At 37.5% G+C, this 20,378-nt stretch overlaps 1 protein-coding gene across 4 annotated transcripts in view; it reads left to right on the top strand.

Annotated features, from left to right (window-relative positions):
* Window positions 1-20,378, top strand: part of RUFY3 (RUN and FYVE domain containing 3) — a 107,625-nt gene that overhangs the window by 41,991 nt on the left and 45,256 nt on the right. For all 4 annotated transcript variants that reach the window (XM_004383326.2, XM_004383328.2, XM_023737789.1 and 1 more), the window contains one exon: window positions 16,610-16,783. In XM_004383326.2, the coding sequence (XP_004383383.2) occupies window positions 16,610-16,783 (174 nt within the window). The remainder of the gene's footprint in view (window positions 1-16,609; window positions 16,784-20,378) is intronic.

The following is a 20,378-nucleotide window of genomic DNA, read 5'->3' as shown; positions in this document are numbered from 1 at the left end:
CACTGAATTTATAGTAGGAAGAGACAGTCCCATACCTAAACTGAATAAACATTTGGCTTTATTGAATTATAACTGATTTGTCTGTCTTCAAAGCAGCATCCTTTCCATTATTTTTTGGTTCGGAAAGGAGAATTGGTGGTGGGGGGACAGGAAAGGTGTTTGGATTTTTGGTTATTTTATGAAAAGTCACTAGTTTGCATCATGATATTTGTCCTGAGTCTAAAAAATATGCCATGTTTTTCAGCTTCACTGAAGTGATCAAAGTAAATCTTGAGTGAGGTTAATGTTACAGTACACTTAGAATACAAAGAGGCTAATTTTCATTTTCGGTGGAAAAAAAACTTCAGTACTCTTTTATGGGATGTACATCTGTATTTCCTTTTATGTGAAACTTTGAAATGACAATTGTGATTTTGAGACATCTTTAGTATTCATAGTTGCTATCTCTGCTTAGTTAGTGTCCTGCTTCTCCTTGGGCATATTACCAGTCCTCTTCACTGTTAATTTCTGGATTAAGCAAAAGAGTTTTTAGTTCTAGGAACCTCCCTTTCAGTTATCTCTTTTGAAACCTTGTTTTTAATAGCACTTTTCTTTCTTGGCTTGCATGACATTTTATCTTTCTTTTCCTTTCTTTTTGCCGTTTGCAAAGACTCTTGGGAGGATTTGACAGATTTGGTGGAGCAAATGCGTGATGATACAGAAGGTGCGTGCCACACCAACATCTTTCAGCTTTTTTTCTTTTTATCTTTAATTTTCTAACTGCTTTTTGATTGTTTTCCATAAGAGGGAATGTCAGCTTTAGGTTTTGCTTCCCATGGCAGTAACTGGAGTAAGCACATTTGCCAGATTTTTTTTATACAAGTACTTTATACAGGTTAGGTTTTTTCAGAGTCCTGCATTTATAATCTTTGTACCTGTGATTCCTGGTAAAGTAGCATTAATGTATGTTTACGTTGCTCCTTTAGAATACTTAAGTAACATGTTAAAAGGGACATTCTATCAATTTTTTTCTATGGCTGTTTTTTCATTTCCTGGGAAGGTATAAATGTTTTTATCACCCATGTGAAAAAAATAGACATAGTTCTGTGAATTTCACAGCACTCAAAAACAATCAGATCCCAGGAATCTAATGTTTTGGTGTGGAATGTTGCTCTGATTTGTAGATTTCCATAACATTAAAAGCTTTGTCATATAAGTAGCCTTTCTTTCTGGTGGAATTACATTCCTTTTTGATGGAATTAGTATTTTGAAAAGTAGCACATTTATTCTAACATCTACAGGTTCCCCAAGCCAATCATCGTTTCTTCAGTAATTGGCACCTGAGGTTTCAGAGAGTGCAAGGTGATTTACACATTTTATAATAGAAGTAGAAAAATTGGCTCCACTTTCCTATATTATTTTACGTCCTCCCATTTTCCCCAGGCAGATGAAGTTATCCCTGGCTTTAGCACGCACTCCCCTTCCACAGAACATATCTATCACCCTGCCTAGTCTGGCCTTTTCACTACCCTTCTGTGCATGAGCCACCTACCTTCTCCTCTCCTACTTTTTCCTGTGTCATCCCACCCAGTACGCACACTTACTCTCCCTCCCCCTTTGCCATTTCCAGCCCTTCAGTCTAGGTGGGAACTCCGCCAGGTGCTCTCTGACCACCTTGGCTCCATTCATTTCTCCATTTGCTCAAGTCCTGCAGAACTTGAAGTTTCAGACTTTTTACATGTTCTCTAATTCTTGTGTGTTTATCACCCCAGTAAAATTGTAAACTCCTTGAGAGCAGAGCTTGTCTTAAACTTCTTGGTGTCCTTATTAGTTCTGGGACGGTACTGTCCTCAATAGATTTGGTCACACTAGGCAGAACCTAAAGGAGTCCTGGTGATGTATTGGTTAAAGTGCTCAGCTGCTAACAGAAAGGTTAGCTGTTCAAACCCACCAGCTGCTCTGCGGAAGAAAGATGTGGCAGTCGGCATCTGTAAAGTTTACAGCCTTGGGAAGCCTCTAGGGCAGTTCTACTCTGTCCTATACCATCGCTATGAGTCAGAATTCGACTCCACGGCAATGGATTAGACAGAATCAAAGCAGTTGTCTCTCTCTAATGATGCCCAACAGTACCTTCTTCTTCAGCAGTATCATTGAATAAAGGTTCAAATTATGATCCTAGGTTTCATCTCATTTCCTGTATGCAAGCTAACTTTTTATCCCATGTTTGATTCTGCTTTTAATATAACTGATTACATATAATTCGGTGAAAAAAATCAGTATTATCTATTTGATTGACAGTCATTAAAAACAAACAACAAAAAAAAAAGAAGAGGGAATTGATTTATTAGAGTGTTAACTGTTATGTTCGCTGCTATCATTATCATCATCATCATCATCATCGTCACCATTATTTATCAGGCACCATACAGGTTTAAGACTTAAATTTCATTGCTGTCTAGGACAGTAGAGAAAAATGCTACCTAAGAGCCAACATAGTCTATGCCTTTAAGAATTTCTTCTCCATCACTCAGCCCAGGCAACATTTCATTTGTTTAATTGAAAGTACTAATGCAAAAGTTAAGCGTATTATGAGAGTCAACCTTCTCTTTAATTTTGTTTTTGCTGGAATTTTTGTGAATGGTTATTACAGTTGAAGTCAAAGGGAAATAAGATGAACACGATAGTATAGTACATAAAATACGTAGAAGATGTGAATTGAATCAGTACCTTGATGATCTTAGCAGATTTTGAGTCGAGTGGAATATTCTAATGTTGTTTAAGAACTTGTTTGCAGAAGTTTTTTCTGGAATGTGGTTTCAAAAAAAAAATCAGAATGGGGGCAGGGGAAAGGTTTTTACTTATTAACTTTTTTGAGTCCTTATTTCATGTCCTTTTTCTCTGTCATTTTTTACTTCTCTCAAGTCGTTTGCTCAATCACAGTTATGTGAAATGCTGTAATTTTACTGTATTGTGTAACTTGGAAACTTTGTAAATGAGTACTTGTAACAAGAATAAATATGGGTTATGGAATATTACACACACATAACAAAAGAGTTGAGGGTCTGGGGAGGATCCTGGTTTCAGACTCTGAGAAAGCCAATGATATATGTAGGCTCAGATCTTTTCAGGAGACTTTCACAGCTAAACTATTTCAATTCGGTTTCCTATCTGTTGTTGTCATAGATATGCCAGAACAGTTGGCCTTTTTATAGATGAAGTGTTAACACTGACTTCTTATCTCCTGAACAATTACTTTTAAAAATAAACTTTAGGAGTTTGCAGATTCGAACTGTTAACTTTTTTTTTTTTTTCCATTTTTGACAAGATTGAAGCTTTTTCTGGTGAACTGATTTCTTACAGTGATGCAGAAAAGGCTGTTATTTGATTTCACATCCAGTGTGTCTGTAACTCGCTACTAGAATATGAGATGTCTTGTTAGGGTGGAATTGTTTCCTGCTTACAACACTGGTCAGTTATCTTGTATCTCACTTCATTATATGCTCTTAATTTCTGTCTAAAAAAGTTTTGAGACTCACTAGAAAAATTATGAATATTAAGTAATGAAAAGCACATTGTTTTTACTACCTTTTGTTTCTCAGTAAATATTGAATTTCTTTCTTCACCTATTACAGGCCTTTAAAACAGGTTCTGTGAATTTGCAGTCACCAAGATTACTACCCATCTCTCTGAAGATTGAAATGATCTAGACATTACTAGAATTGAGGAAATATACCTATGTGAAATATTACCTGCTCAAGATTGCTTACTGGTTCCTTGCCATATTTTATTTTGAGTTAAGGCTTGATGACCATCATCTCAAAAAATAGAAGGAACATATCTAAGAGATTTTCTTAGCACCTAATACTGTGCCACATAGTCATGCAATAAAGGTTTATTGAATAAAGTTGTTGCATTTATATTCATAAAGGATAATAGCTAACATTTATTGAGTTCTTACTATGTCCCAGGCATTTCTAAATTCTTAACCTATATTAATTTGTTTAATCTTCACAACCTTATCATTTTATAGATGAGGAAAGTGAGGCCTAGAGGTTAAGAAACTTTCCCAGTGGAATACTACTCAGCAAGAAAAAGGAACAAACCATTGATACACTCCTAGATGAATCTCCAGAGAATTATGCTTAGTAAAAAAAGCCAATCTCAAAATTTTATATACTGTATGATTCCATTTATTTAATAGTTTGAAATGACAAACCTATAGAAATGGAGAACAGATTAGTGGTCACTAGGGGTTAAGGAAGGAGTGGTTTGGGTGGAAGGGAAGTGGTTTTGGCTTTAAAAGGACAACATAAGGGGTCCTTGTGGTGATGGAAATGCTATGTGTCTTGACTGTATGAACATCAGTGTCCTAGTTGTGATATTGTAGTATAGTTTTGCAAGATGTTACCTTTGGGGAAAACTAGTAAACTCTGTATTATTTCTTAAACAGCTGCATGTGAATCTATAGGTATCTCAAAATAAAAGTTAAAAGAAAGAGAGAGAGAAACTTTCCCAGGGTTGCACAGCTAGGAAAGAATTCTAGTAGAGTTCAGACTCTAGCAGACTAGTTCCAGAGCTTGTGGTCTTAACCATGACATCAAAATTCTTCAAACCTATTTGATCCAAGCTCCACTGTAAAAATATATTTTCATCAGAACTCAGTACACATCATTTATTTTTATATATGTAAAACAAAAGGTTTCTGAAACAATCCATAACCTAACTATATGGAACCCACTAAGCCAATAGAGGAGCCCTGGTGGCTCAGTGGTTAAGAGCTTGGCTGTGCAAACCAAAAGGTCAGCAGTTTGAATCTACCAGCTGCTCCTTGGAAACTGTATAGGGCAGTTCTACGCTGTCCTATAGGGTTGCTGTGATCAGAATAGACTCGATGGCAGTGGGTTTGGTTTTTGGTTTTGGGTTAATGGGTTGTAACTTGCAGTTTGAAAGATACTACAGTAGCCTGTACTGTGCCTTTGGCATATATCCATTTGAGCTCTAGCCACTAAGTTAGATGCAAAAGAACCCTTCATGAAATGTCCCTGTTTTAGGTTCTGTTCCCAGCCTATAACTGTTGGCACCCTCTAAAGGCTGGGCCAGTAGCCCTACATACTTCTGTTTCTCTTTAAAACATCTCCTCTTGTGCAAGCCTCTTTTCTCATAATTCCACTGTAATTCCTATGCTGGTGATTCTCCAACCCTAAACTTTAATTTGCATTTACAACTATGATGATAGGGATGTAATGAAAATTATGTTGAGAATACTTCCACATAAACATCCTTCACTGTATACAAAACCATATATTGCCCCTTACCTCCAGAACAAGCCCTGGTGATGCAACAGTTAAGCACTCAGCTGCTAACCGAAAGGTTGACAGTTTAAACGCACCCAGCAACTCTGAGAGAGAAAGACCTGACAATCTGCTTCTGTAAAGATTACAGCCAAGAAAACCCTATGGGGAAGTTGTCCTCTGTCACATGGGGTCACTATGAGTCAGAATTGACTCGAGGGCACCCAACTGCAACAACCTCTAGAACAGTTACTCAGCTTTCTCATTTCCATTAATGGCACACTGTTCTCCCAGTCTCCCAGGGCAAAAACCTTGCGTTATTCTTGACTCCTCTGTTTCTTTAATGGATACTCTTAGATCGAATCCTTCCCTTTTTTACTAATATCTAATCTCTTATGCCATGCTTGAGTTACTATAGCTCTTCATGACAGGCCATTTTGATCCCCTCCCCCAAGTTCATTTTGCATAATCTTCCCAGATTAATCATCCTTAAAATTTTAATTATACTGTGCCCTTGCTCCGAACCTACAGTGATTCTCATAGCGTGCTTCATTAACATACAAATCCAGTTTTAGAGATCTCTGTCATCTGACTGTACCCTAACCAAAACCAAACCCACTGTTGTCGAGTTGATTCTGACTCATATCGATCCTATAGGACAGAGTAGAGCTGCCCCATAGGGTTTCCAAGGCTGTAAATCTTTACAGGAGCAGACTGCCACATCTTTCTCCCACAGGGCGGCTGGTGGGTTTGAACCACCAACCTTTTGGTTGGCAGCTGAGCACTTTAACCATTGTACCACCTGACTCTACCCTGCCTAGCTGTAGTTTCCAGTTCTGCCCAGCAAGAATTCCCTATTCCATTCTTATTTTCTCTGCCTTACTTCACACACCCACTCCCATCATCTGGAATACTTTTTGCCATATTTTCTGTGATTTCACAACATTTAGGGTCTGACTCAAGTCCCACAGTATACTGAGATTTGTCATGCTTTTATCCATGTTGCTTTTCCTATTGTCTCATTTGGAGCACAAGCATACACTATTCCGGGGGTTTAAGGACAGAGATTATTATTTGTTTTTTTGGTCAGGTCTGAGGTATACCCTCCTTACAGGCTAATAAATTAACCTGTTAGGAATACACAGAGTCACTGTACTAAAAAGAATTGGTCAGTGTTCAGACATTACAGGACGTAGCATATGATCAAGAACTATGACACTGAAGGAAGAAGTACAAGCCACACTGAAGGCACTGGCGAAAAACAAGTCTCCAGGAATTGATGGAATACCAATTGAGAAGCTTCAACAAATAGATGCAGTGCTGGAAGTGCTTACTTGTCTATGTCAAGATTGGAAGATAGCTTACCTGGCCAACTGATGGGAAGAGATCCGTATTTGTGCCCATTCCAAAGAAAGATGATCCAACTGAATGAAGGTATTTAACAATATCATTAATATCACAGGTTAGTAAATTTTGCTGAAGATAATTCAAAAACAGCTGCAGCCATACACTAATAGGAAACTGCCAGAAATTCAAGCCAGATTCAGAAGAGGACATAGAACAAGGAATATCATTGTTGATGTCAGATGGATCATGGCCAAAAGCAGAGAATACCAGAAAGATGTTTACTTGTGTTTTATCGACTATGCAAAGGCGTTTGACTGTGTAGATCATAACAAATTATGAATAACATTGCAAAGAATAAAAATTCCGGAACACTTAATTGTGCTAATGCAGAATTGTACGTCAATCAAGAGGTAGTTGTCAGAACAGAACAACGGGATACTGCATGGTTTAGAATGAGAAAAGGTGTGTGGCAGGTTTGTATCCATTCACCTTACTTATTCAATCTGTATGCTGAACAATCTGATAAATTGGACTATATGAAGAAGAATGTGCCATCAGGATTTGAGGAAGACTCACTAACAACCTGAGATATGCAGATGACACAACCTTGCTTGCTGACAGTGAAGATGACTTGAAGGACTTACTGATGAAAGTAAGAGACTACAGCCTCCAGTATGGATTACACCTGAACATAAAACAAAAATCCTTACAACTGGACCAGTAAACAGCATCATGATAAATGGCAAAGAAATTGAACTTGTCAAGAATTTCATTTTTCTTGGATCAACAATCAATGCAAATAGAAGCAACAGTCAAGAAATCAAATGACGTACTGCACTGGGCAAATTTGCTGCAAAAAACCTCTTTAAAGTGTTAAAAAGCAGAGATGTCACTTTGAGGACTAAGGTGTTGCCTAACCCAAGCCATGGTATTTTCAGCTGCCTCATATCCATGCAAAAGCTAGACAATGAAAAAGGAAGACAGAAGAAGAATTGATGCATTCAAATTGTGGTGCTGGCAAAGGATATTGAATATACCAGGGACTGCCACAAAATGAACAAATCTGTCTTGCAGCAAGTATAGCCAGAATGTTCCTTAGAAGTGGATGTCAAGACTTTGGCTCAGTTACTTTGGACATGTCATCAGGAGGGACCAGTCACTAGAGAAAGACATCATGCTTGGTAGAGAGTCAGCAAAAAAGAGGGAGCTCCTCAGTGAGATGGACTGATACAGTGGCTGCAACAGTGGTCTCAAACATATCAACAGTTCTAAGGATGGCACAAGACCAGGCAATGTTTCATTCTATTATACAAAAAGTCGCTATGAGTTGGAGCCCACTTGATGGCACCTAACAAGTTTCTTGGATGCTGGTAGAAGACACAAGACTCCTACATCAGAGATGAAGGATTTTATTACTTATGACACTGCAAGCAGCCTGTGCATCAGCATATTTATGTCAGTTCCCCTTGCCCTGGAGTCCTATGGGTATGATGCTTATGTGGCCCAGCTAGATGCTGTGCACGTGATGAGTTTCACAGCTGAGGAGCACTGAGTTTGGAGAATCCACTACTTCTATAGGAAGCAGTAGGAAAGCTTTCTGTTTGTTTAGGGTGAGAAATTATCGCATCTCTCAAGATTATCAGCTGCATAAACAACCCTGAGGAATGGCTTGGGTAAGAGAGTTACCAGGGCCCTGTAGTCTTGGCATGATCCAGTAAGACATGTAGGAACACAGAGGTCCAAGGAGGATTGTCTCCCAACATTTTCCAGGTGAGATATAGAGGAATTTAGGAATTTCCCCAACTTCACTCAGGGAATATGACAGAAAGATGTCTAACTCTTCTAAATTAAAGATCTAACTGTTCTAGGTCACAGTGTTTCCCTCTAACATCTATTTCAATTATTTTCTTGGAATAATATTTTCAGAGTTCATCCATGCATCAGAACTTCATTACTTTTTATGGCTGAATAATATTCCACTGTACAGGCATACCAAATTTTGTCTATTCATTCATCAGTTGATGGGCATTTGAGTTTGTTCCACTATTTGACTATTTTGAATAATGCTGCTATGAACATAACTGTATAAGTTTTTGTGTAGACATATGTTTTCAGTTCTCTTGTGGATATGCCTAGGACGATTGTTGGGTCATATGATAACTCTACATTTAACTTTCTGAGGAACTGCCAAACTGTTTTCCAAAGCAGCTGCACAGTTTTACATTCCCAACAGCAATGTATGAGGGTTCCAGTTTCTCCACAGCCTCCTTAACAATTTTTATTATCTTTTTTTTTTTTTCTTATAGCCATCTTAGTGAGTGTGAAGGAGCCTGGGTGGCACAAGCAGTTTGCAGCTGGCTGCTAACCTAAAGGTTGGTGGTTCAAATCCACCCAGCAGCTCCATGAAAGAAAGGCCTGGTGAACTACTTCCATAAAAGATTACAGCTAAGAAAACCCTATGGAGCAGGACTACTCTGTAACACATGGGGTTGCCATGAGTCAGAATCGACTTGACAGCAACTAGTTTAGTGAGTGTAAAGTGGTATCTTAGTTTAGTTTTGATTTGCATTTCCCTAATGACTAACGGAGCAGTGGGTAAAGCGATAAAGTGCTAACCTTAAGGCTGGTGGTTCGAATCCACCAGTGGCTCTGAGGGAGAAAGATGTGGCAGTCTGCTGCTGTAAAGATTTACAGCCTTGGAAGCCCTATACAGTCACTATGAGTCAGAATCAATTTGATGGCAGTGGGTTTTTTGGTTTAATGACTAATGATGGTCAGCATCTTTTAATGTGCTTTTTGGCCATTTATATATCTTGTTTGAAGAAATGTCTATTCAGATCCTTTACCCATTTTTTAATTGGGTTATTTGCCTTTATATTGTTGCATTGTAAGAGTTTTTTATGTACTCTAGGCCCCTTATATAATAGAGTTCTTTATATTCTAGACCCTTAGCAGACATCTGATTTGCAAATATTTTCTTCTGTTCTGTGGATTATCTTTTCACTTTTTTGATGGTGTCTTTCAAGTGCAAAAGATTTTAGTTTTGATGAAGTCTAATTTGTCTATTTTTTTCTTTTGATTTTAGTGTCATATCTAAGAAGCCATTTCCTAACCCACAGTCATGAAGATTTACCTATGCTTTCTTCCAAGAGTTTTCTATTTTTGCTCTTACGCTTAGATCTTTGATCCATTTTTAGTTAATTTCTGTAATATGGTGTGAGTTGTCCAACTTCATTCTTTTGCATGTAGATATCCAGTTGTACCAGCACCATTTCTTGAAAAGACTATTATTTCCCAATTGACTTGTCTTGGCACCCTTTTCAAAAATCAGTTGACCATAAATGTATGGTTTTTTTCTGGACTCTCAATTCTGTCCCATTGATCTATGTGTCTATTATGCTAGTACCATGCATTCTTGGTTACTGTTGCCTTCTAGTAAATTTTAAAATCAGAAAGTGTGAGTCCTCCAACTTTATTTTTTTTCAAGATTGTTTTTGACTATTCTGGATCCCTTGCATTTCCATATGAATTTTAGGATCAGTTTATCAATTTCTCTTAAAAAAAAAAAAAAAAAAAAAGCTGGCTGGAAATTTGAAAGGGATTGGATTGTGTATTTGTAGATCAGTTTGGGGAGTACTGCCATCTTAGTAATTTTAAGTTTTCTAACCTTTGAACACAGGATATCTGTCCATTTCAGTCTCCTTTATTTCAGCTATATTTTGTAGTTTTCAGTGTACAAGTCTTGCACATTTCTGTTAGATTTATCCCTAAGTATTTTATTCTTTTTGATGTTATTGTAAATGAAATCGTTTTCTTAATTTCACTTTTGGATTGTTCATTGTTAGCGTATAGAAATACAGTTGATTTTTGTATATTGATCTTGTACTCTACAACCTTGCTGAACTCATTTATTAGTTTTAATACATTTTTTGTGAATTCCTTAGGACTTTCTATATGCAAAGAAAGACAGTTTTACTTCTTCCTTTGCATATAGATCTAGATGCCTTTTATTTCTTTTTCTTGGCTGATTGTCCTGGCTAGAACTTCTATACAGTGTTGATTAGAAATGGTGAGAGTGACATCCTTGCCTTGTTTCTGATCTTAGGGAAAGCTTTTAATCTTTCATCATTAAGTATGATGCTAGCTGTTGGTTTTTCATAGATGCTCTTTATCAGGTTAAGGAAGTTCCCCACTCCTAGTTTGTTGACTATTTTTATCATTAAAGGATGTTGGATTTTGTCATATACTTTGTCTGCTTCTATTGAGATGATCGTACGGTGTTTGTCCTTTATTCTATTAATTTGGTGTATTATGTTGATTGATTTTCATATGTTGGACCAACCTTACATTCTTGAGATAAATTCCCCTTGGTCATGGTGTATAATCCTTTTTATATGTTGCTAGATTTGGTTTGTGAGTATTTTGTTGAGAACATTTGTGTCTGTATTCATAAGGAATACTGGTCTGTAGTTTTCTTAGAATATCTTTGTATGTCTCAGGGTAATACTGGCCTCATAGAATTAATTGGTCAGTATTCTCTCCTCTCTTCATATTTTGGAAATGTTTGTGAGGGATTGGTATTAATTCTTCATTCAGTGTTTGGTAGAATTCAACAGTGAAGCCATCTGATGCTAGTCTCTTCTTGGTGGGAAAATTTTTGATTAACAGTTCCATAACTTTACTTGTTATAGGTCTATTCAGACTTTCTGTTTCTTCTTAAGTCAGTATCTTCCAAAGAAATTGTACATTTCATCTAGATTATCTAATTGTTGGCATATAATTGCTCATAATTTCCTTATAATTCCTTTTATTTCTGTAAGGTCAGTAGTAATGTTCCCTCTTTCATTACTGATTTTAGTTATTTGAATCCTCTCTCTCTCTCTTTCAGTCTAGCTAAATATTTGTCAATTTTGTTGATCTCTTCAAAGAACCAACTTTGAATTTCATTGATTTTCTCCCTTCTTTTTCTATTCCCTATTTCATTTATTTTTGCTCTAATCTTTATTATTTCTTTCCTTCTGCTTGCTTTGGGTTTAGTTTGTTCTTCTTTTTCTAGTTTCTTAAGATGAAAGGTTGTTATTGATTTGAGATCTTCTTTGGAGCCCTGGTAGCACAGTTGTTAAGTGTTCAGCTGCTAACCATAAGGTAGGCAGCTGGAATCCACCAGCTGCTCCTTGGAAACCCTAGGGGGCAGTTCTACTCTGTCCTGTAGGGTCGCTATGGGTCGAAATTGACTCGACGGCAATGGGTTTGTTTGGTTTGGTTCTTAATATAGGTATGTACAGCTATAAATTTCCTCCTAAGCACTGCACTCACTGCATTCAATAAGTTTTAGTATTTTGTGTTTTTGTTTTCATTCACCTCAAAGTGTTTTCTAATTTCTGTTGTGATTTCTTCTTTGACCCATTGGTTATTTATGAGTGTGTTTTTAAAATTCCATGTATTTTGTGACTCTCACAGATTTTCTTCTGTTAATGATTTCTCATTTCATTCCACTGTAGTCAGAAAACATACTTTGTGTGATTTTTAATCCTTTTACATTTATTCAGACTTGTTTTATAGTGTAACATATGATCCATCCTAGAGAATGTTCCATTTGCACTAGAGAAAAATGTTTATTCTGCTGTTGTTGGTTAGAGTGTTCTATAGATGTCTGCTAGGTCTAGTTTGATTATAGTGTTATTCATGTCATCTATTTCCTTGTTGATCTTCTGTCTGGTTATTCTAAATGTGGGGTATTTAAGTCTCCAACTATTGTTGAAATTTCTATTTCTACCTTCGATTCTGTCAGTTTTTGCTTGATGTATTTGAGACTCTGTTGTTAAGTGCTTAATGTGACTCAGCAGTGCAGTATGGTTAATTTAAGTACATTAATGGAAACACGAAATAGAAGGAGTGTGTGGTATAGTCCCTTTGTTTGGGCAGACCACACCTGGAGTGTTGCTTATATTTCAGCATCATGCTTGAAAGGGTATTTACTAATTAAGAGCACTCTTGGTTGGCGGGGCAATATGAAGAACATTGGAATATTTATTACTTGACAGATTTATGCGGCATCATAGCGGTCTTAACACATTAATGTGGGAAAGATTTGTATGCATACTACAAGTAGGTGGAAACGACAGGGAGACAGACTTTAGTTCTGTGTTCAAATTGAGCTATCCAAAGGAAGAAGCTAAGCGTGGCAGTGAGTTCTCACCATCTAAGGGTCAAGCATAGACTGATAGACTATTTAAGTAAAATGCTGTAACAAAATGAGATAAGGTCAAGGCTCCTTCCCAACCTTGACATACGTTTTTGTGTAACACAGAGTTCTGCCAAAGTAAATGTAGTCCAGCATGTTCTAAGCACCAGTAGAGTTTAAATTATGGGAACTCAGTCTGATGTGACTGATAACTGAAGGAGCAGAAGAGTGTGCATAGAGTTGCCCACTGAGGGATACAATATGACTGATTTTAATAAATAGGACAGGATGATTAGGACAACAGTTTCTGTGGACCTTCCAGAGGTTTGTGCCTCTAGCTTTGTGTGCACATCAGCAAATGAGAATCCTGTGTGTTGACTATCAAGTTCTAGGAATGTTTTTGGCCATCTTGCCTATTGAACTTTTCAGCCACAGACATCTGTAGAAAATAGCATAAACAGAAGCTTGGCCTGGGACTTTCTACTGATCTGTATATTTATTAATTGCCCTTGAGGAAGCCAACTGTGAAGGCATGTAATTATGACATGCTAAAACTAGAAGAGTCATCTAATTCAGTGCTTCTCAAACTTTAATGCACATTCAGATTGTCTGGGGGCCTTGTTAAAATGCAGAACCTCATTCACTAGGATCAGTTGAGCCTAAGGTTTCCCATTTTTAAAAGCTTCCAGTTGATGACAATGCTGATGGTTCAGGACTGCCCATAGAGTAGCAAGGCTCTAGTTCATTGGGTATCAGAGTCATTTGTGAGGTTTTCTAAGCCCATGGCAGGGATTTTGATGTGCTCCTCCCTTGAGAATCAGTGCTGCAGTGAGTCACTATGACTTAAATGGGTGTGTGTTGTTTCCATCGGATAAAAGGGAGCCACAAAAAGAACTACTGAACAAGTCCAACCCTCTCATTTTACTGATGAGGAAATTGAGGCCCCAAAGAGGTGATATTTCTTTCATAGGATCATACAGTAAGTTAATCAACACAAACAGATGATTAATATCAAGAAGATTAAAAACAGGTAGGTGGAGATAGTCTTTCAGAATATAAGGACTAATTTTAGCAAAGATTATCTTTGATTATCTTGTTAACAAGAAACAGGAGCAATAAGGGGTTTTTTTTGTGCGTGTGTGCGCGCGTGTGTGGTGCCTGTCTGTGTAGTTAGATTTTCTGGACTAACTCCTTTAACAGATTTCTACAGAGAGAAACATTACTTAAGTGGATTTCTCTTTATTACTCTTGAGTTGTTGTTGTGTGCCGTCAAGCCAATTCCGACTCATAGTGACCCTCTGTGACAGAGTAGAACTGCCCCATAGAGTTTCATAGGCTGAAGTCTTTACAAGAGCACATCACCAAGTCTTTTCTCCCATGGAGCTGCTGGTGGGTTCGAACCACTGACCTTTTGGTTAGCAGCCAAGCGCTTAACCACTGTGCCAGCATGGCCCCTTTACTGTTGTGTAAAGCTAAAACCCACTGCTGTTGATTCAATTCCAACTCATAGCGACCCTATGGGACAGAGTAGAACTGCCCCGTAGGGTTTTCAAGACTGTAAATCTTTACGGAGGCAGACTACCACATCTTTCTCTCATGGAGCAGCTGGTGGGTTTGAACCACCAACCTTTTGGTTAGCAGCTGAACGCTTTAACCACTGTACCACCAGGGCTTCTTTACTCTTGAGTAGAAGTACTGATTTCTGAAATGGCATATAGATGCCATCTATATTATATAGATATAGATAATCAAAGGGTTGTTTAAGACTGCTGATTATTAGTAAATGAGGATTGAGTAAATGTTCATGATACTCTTGTACAAGTAAGTGTCATCATACTAGTTAAGTGGTGTTTTATTACAAGGTCATTTTAGTACTTTTGGTAATTTCTTTCACAATCAAGAACAACTCATTTCATGTCCATTTTATACTCTAGGAGCTATTACAGCAAAAAGTGCAGAATAGACTTATGTATGAGTTGTTGGTCTCAAGTCATTCCCAACATAAAGTAAGCTTTCTTTTATATAGGTTTCTGTTAGTTTTGTTATTTTTAGTCTCACATTAAAGCTCTTAGGTATCACTGAAAAATCTCTGTATGAGAACTGGTTGGGTTTTTTTTTGTTGTTGTTGTTGTTTTTGGTAAAAATATAACATTTGCCAATTCAGCACTTCTACATGTACAATTAGTGATTCTAATTACATTAATCATGTTGTGCAACCATCACCAATATCTGTTGCCGAATTTTTCATTGAACAGAAATTCAGTACTTCCTAAACAGTGACTCCCCTTTTCCCACACCCTCCCACACCTGGTGGCCACTAAGAAACTTTGGTGTATGACAGCTCTTTTGTTTCTCGTATTGGATAAAAGCTTTGATCTGTCAGAAAACCAGGAAATTCTGAGGTAGATTTCTACTTTCCCCAAAATTAGGTGCAGTGTAACGTAATTAACACTAAAATAATGTACTTTATTTTTCCTTCACTTATTCAGGAAACATTCAGGGTTCTGCTGTATGAACATTAGTCATTTACTTTAGAAAGATAAACCGTGTCTTGGTCAGGTGATTGGTTCACAGAGCAGAGTGACTCACTGTCACTCTGAGCTATCTGACTTCGCTATCACTGTTAAGTAAAAGAGCCCTGTGCCTCTGAAGGTTATTAAAATATTCTCACATGGGAAATTAGCAGTCTTGAAGAGTTATAATGAAGAGCCATGTGCTTTTGAAAGAACTTTGATTTGAAAACCAATTAATATAATTGTTTTTACTGTAGTCATCCACATTGTTTCTTTAGTCCAGTGCTCTTGCTCTCTTCCCCACCAAGGGGATTGGCATCATGATCCATCTCATCCTCCAAACCAGAAATGTGGACGTCTCTTGCCATTTTCCTTTCTACCTCTTTCCTTGCATCCATTTAGTTATTAAGTCCTAAAATTCTGACATTCTACCCCCAGGACATCTCTCAAAGCTGACTCCTCTACTCCATACAGTAGCCATTGCTCCATTTCTGTCCCTTATTACAGTGAAACCCACGAAAGCCGGAACTTGTGTAAGGTGGAAACCTGTCAGAGAAGGAAAACCTAAATATTTTTCACTAAAATGAGTGATAGAAAAGCGGTAAGTGTGCACCCTGTCAAAGGCAGAAAAATTGCAAGACTCAGAAAAAACAAGGCAGTCCCACTGAGCTCCGGCTCTCACAGGTTTCACCGTGTTTCTGTCCTCAACTGTTGCAGTAGACCCTCAATTGTTGCTTGGCTTTGAATTTTCACACCCTTCTGATCCATCTTCAACAGCGCGGCTAGAATGGCTTTTCTAAAATTGGTCTCTATACCTTTGGCTACTATAGATAGTTTATATGTGGGATCATACGCTATTTGTCCTTTTGTGACTGACTTATTTCACTTAACATAATGTTTTCAAGGTTCATCCATGTTGAAGCATTTATCAAGACTTCATTTCTCCTTATGGCTGAGTAATATTCTATTATATGTACATACCATAATATTCTGTTATATATGTATACCACATCCACTCATTTTTGTTTATCCGCTCATCTGTTGATGGACAGTTAGATTGTTTCCACCTTGTGGCTATTGAGAATAGTGCTGCAATAAACGTTGGTGTACAAGTATCTGTTTGGGTTCCTGGTTTCAATTCCTTAGGGTATATACCTAGGAGCAAAGAACCAGCAATGTTACCCACCATTGCTTTCACACCGTCAGTGCAAATGTCAACACAGTGAAGTTATACTGAATTTTAAAATGTGCTCTTTCCAGTAACCAGTCTTTATCCTCTCCCCATTTGGCTGCAGATCCTAATTATCTCATGGCTAACGAACGCATGAACCTGATGAACATGGCCAAGCTGAGTATCAAGGGCTTGATTGAATCAGCTCTCAACCTGGGGAGAACTCTGGACTCCGACTACGCACCTCTCCAGCAATTCTTTGTGGTGATGGAGCACTGCTTGAAACATGGCTTGAAAAGTAGGCCATAGCCCCAAAATGGAAATGTGCATGCAGCTGCTTCCTAGCAATATAGACTTGTGAAGGAAAGCATCCTTTGGGAGTCAAAGAATAAGAGGATTGGATTGGTAATATTAACCCACGGGAATGCAACCTATGTGGAAGGCAGGATATTTGTCTGTTTTTCTTCACTGCTGTGACTCCAGCACCAGCTACACAGTATGGGCTCAGTAAATATTTGTTGAATTAGTGAGTAAGTGCTCAGTGGATAGCTGTTGGATATATAATTTAAATGATTCAGGTAAAACATGCTCATCTTTACTGAGATTACAGAGGGCTTTCTACACTATACACTTCTTTGTTGTATTGCTTTTGTTATTCAAACTTTTTTTTTCAAAACGACATACAAGTAGTCCCTGACTTACAACAGGGTTCCATTCTGACGACACTGTCTTAAGTCGGTTCTGATGTAGTTGAATACCTTTTTTTTTTTTAGTTTTCTTTATTATTGCCTTTTATTATCAGTATCTTTATAAATCCAGTCTTTGAACATCTACGAGTGAACATCTGAGAATGATGACATCAAAAAATTACAGTAGTAAGTTAAGTGTAGTTGTAACTCGACTATGTCGTAAGTTGGGGACTACTTGTAATTTTTAAAATCATGTCTCCATATTCAAGTTATAGGTAGTATCTTAGTGATTTGGACATGTAATGTGGAATCACTGACTCTTTTTGTTGTTCAACATCCTAAGGTTTAAAACCCCTTGTTTCAGACTTCTAGATTGTTTCGACATGTCTAATAGAAGCTCTAATTTGAATAATGCATATGGAGGATATATTTGCTTGCTTATCTGCTACTCTCTTGGGTTAAGAGGAGAAATTACAGAAAATTTAGAAAATAAGGATATTGCTACTATTGTAAATTGACCATCATGACCATTTTTTTTTTTACCAGCCGTAAGCCAAGTGTTTGGCAGTGATCAGCAAGCCTTTTCTCACTACGTAGTTATACTCAGGATGCAAACACAGTCTTACCTTCTGTTTTTTTACAACAAGCATTTAGCATTTTCTTTGTTGCTACAGTGCACATAACTCTTACTTTCAGTGTCTCATGGAATAAATATACTATTATTTTGATTCCCCATTATTGCACATTCAGGTGGGTGTGGATTTTACAAGAATTTTTTTTCATTTGAATTATTTACTAGATATCTCAGTTTATTTATTGATGACTCCTTTCACGTCATTGATCTTTTCAAACAAAAGCTTAGATATTTATTCTTTAAGGAAAACGTGGAATCTAAAAATCTGATTTAAAACTTTTAAATGGATGTCAGAAGAGACTCTGAAACTTGCTCTTGAGTATAGAGTAACTAAAGCAAATGGCAGAAATGATGAAGTAAAAGATATGAACAGAAGATTTCAAAGGGTGGCTCGAGAAGACAAAGTAAAGTATTATAATGACACTTGCAAAGACCTGGAGTTAGAAAACCAAAAGGGAAGAACAAGCTCTGCATTTCTCAAGGTGAAAGAACTGAAAAAAAATTCAAGCCTCGAGCTGCAATGCTGAAGGATTCTATGGGCAAAAAATTGAACGATGCAGGAAGCATCAAAAGAAGATAGAAGCAATACACAGAGTCACTGAACCAAAAAGAATTGGTTGACATTCAACCATTTCAGGAGGTAGCATATGATCAAAAACCGATAGTGTTAAAGGAGGAAGTCCAAGCTGCACTGAAGGCACTGGTGAAAAACAAGGTTCCAGGAATTGACGAAATACCAGTTGAGATGTTTCAACAAATGGATGCAGAGCTGGAAGTGCTCATTCGTCTATGCTAAGAAATTTGGAAGATAGCTACCTGGCCAACCAGCTGGAAGCAATCCATATTCATGCCTGTTCCAAAGAAAGGCAATCCAACGGAATGTGGAAATTATGGAACAATATCATTAATATCACACACAAGTAAAATTATGCAAAGGATAATTCAAAACCAATTGCAGCAGTACATCAACAGGGAACTGCCAGAAATTCAGGCCAGATTCAGAAGAGGATGTGGAACTAGGGATATCATTGCTGATGTCAGGTGGATCTTGGCTAAAAGCAGAGAATACCAGAAATATGTTTACCTGTGTTTTATTGACTATGCAAAGGCATTCGACTGTGTGGATCATAACAAGTTATGGATCAGATTTTGAAGATTGGGAATTCCAGACTTAATTATGCCCATGTGAAACCTGTACATAGACCAAGAGGCAGTTGTTCAGACAGAACAAGGGGATGCTGTGTGGTTTAAAATCAGCGAAAGTGTGCATCAGGATTGTATCCTTTCACCATACTTATTTAATCTGTATGCTGAAGAACGCAACATTACAGTTAGAGGAAGAAGACTCATTAACAGCCTGTGATTATGCAGATGAACACAACCTTGCTTGCTGAAAGTGAAGAGGACTTAAAAGTACTTACTGATGAAGATCAAAGACTACACAGCTTTAATATGGATTACACCTCAACATAAAACAAAAATCCTCGCAACTGGACCAATAAGCAGCATCATGATAAACAGAGACAGTATTAAAGTTGTCAAGGATTTCATTTTACTTGGAAGCAGTAGTCAAGACATCAAGTGATGTATTGCATTGAGCAAATCTGCTGCAAAAGACCTCTTTCAAGTATTAAAAAGCAAAGATGTCACTTTGAGGACAAAGGTGCACCTGACCCAAGGCATAGTATTTTCATTCACCTCATGTGCATGTGAAAGCTAGACAGTGAATAAGACGACCGAAGAAGAATTGATGCCTTTGAGTTGTGGTGTTGGTGAAGAATATACCATGGACTGCCGGAAAAGGGAACAAATCTATCTTGGAAGAAGTACAGCCAGAATGCTCCTTAGAAGCGAGGATGGCGTGACTCGTCTCACATACTTTGGACATGTTATCAGGAGTGACCAGGCCCTGGAGAAGGACATCATGCTTCGTAAAGTAGAGGGTCAGTGAAAAAGAGGAAGACCCTCAACAAGATGGACTGACACAGCGGCTGCAACAATAGTCTCAAACAGCAACGATTGTGAGGATGGTGCAGGACCAGGCGGTGTTTCGTTCTGTTGTACATAGGGTGGCTATTAGTCAGAACTGACTTGACAGCACCTAACAACAAACAACAACAAGAGGTTATTATTTACTTTACAAAAATATTCATCCTCCAAATGTATATTAATAGCAAGTTCCATTAATTTGTTTCAAATATACCATTTTTTCACATTATCAGAAACACATTTTTTAAAATGACATGAGGTACACATTAATGATGATGATACTTAACATTATTTTATCAGATTTTAAAACCATGTAAATCTCAAATGTTCATCACAAGTAAAAAGATAAAAGACAAAAAGTTGGAAACTGCTTTTTTTAAAATCACTTTACCACCTACCTTGGCTATTCCTACAGTCATTTGTCTTAGACAAAAATATGGTTGATATTATAGGACTTAAAAAACAGATCATTCAGTGTTAGAACTGGAAAGGCCATTAAAAGTAATCTAGTCCAGTACAGCAGTTCCATTTTACAGGTGGAAATAGGCCTAGCACCTTGACTTGCTCAAGGTCACACAGCA

The sequence above is a fragment of the Trichechus manatus genome, unplaced genomic scaffold (assembly GCF_000243295.1).
Source record: "Trichechus manatus latirostris isolate Lorelei unplaced genomic scaffold, TriManLat1.0 scaffold00108, whole genome shotgun sequence".
Classification (NCBI taxonomy): domain Eukaryota; kingdom Metazoa; phylum Chordata; class Mammalia; order Sirenia; family Trichechidae; genus Trichechus; species Trichechus manatus.
The sequence above is the reverse complement of the archived record's forward strand: the minus strand, read 5'-3'. Positions and strand labels throughout refer to the sequence as shown.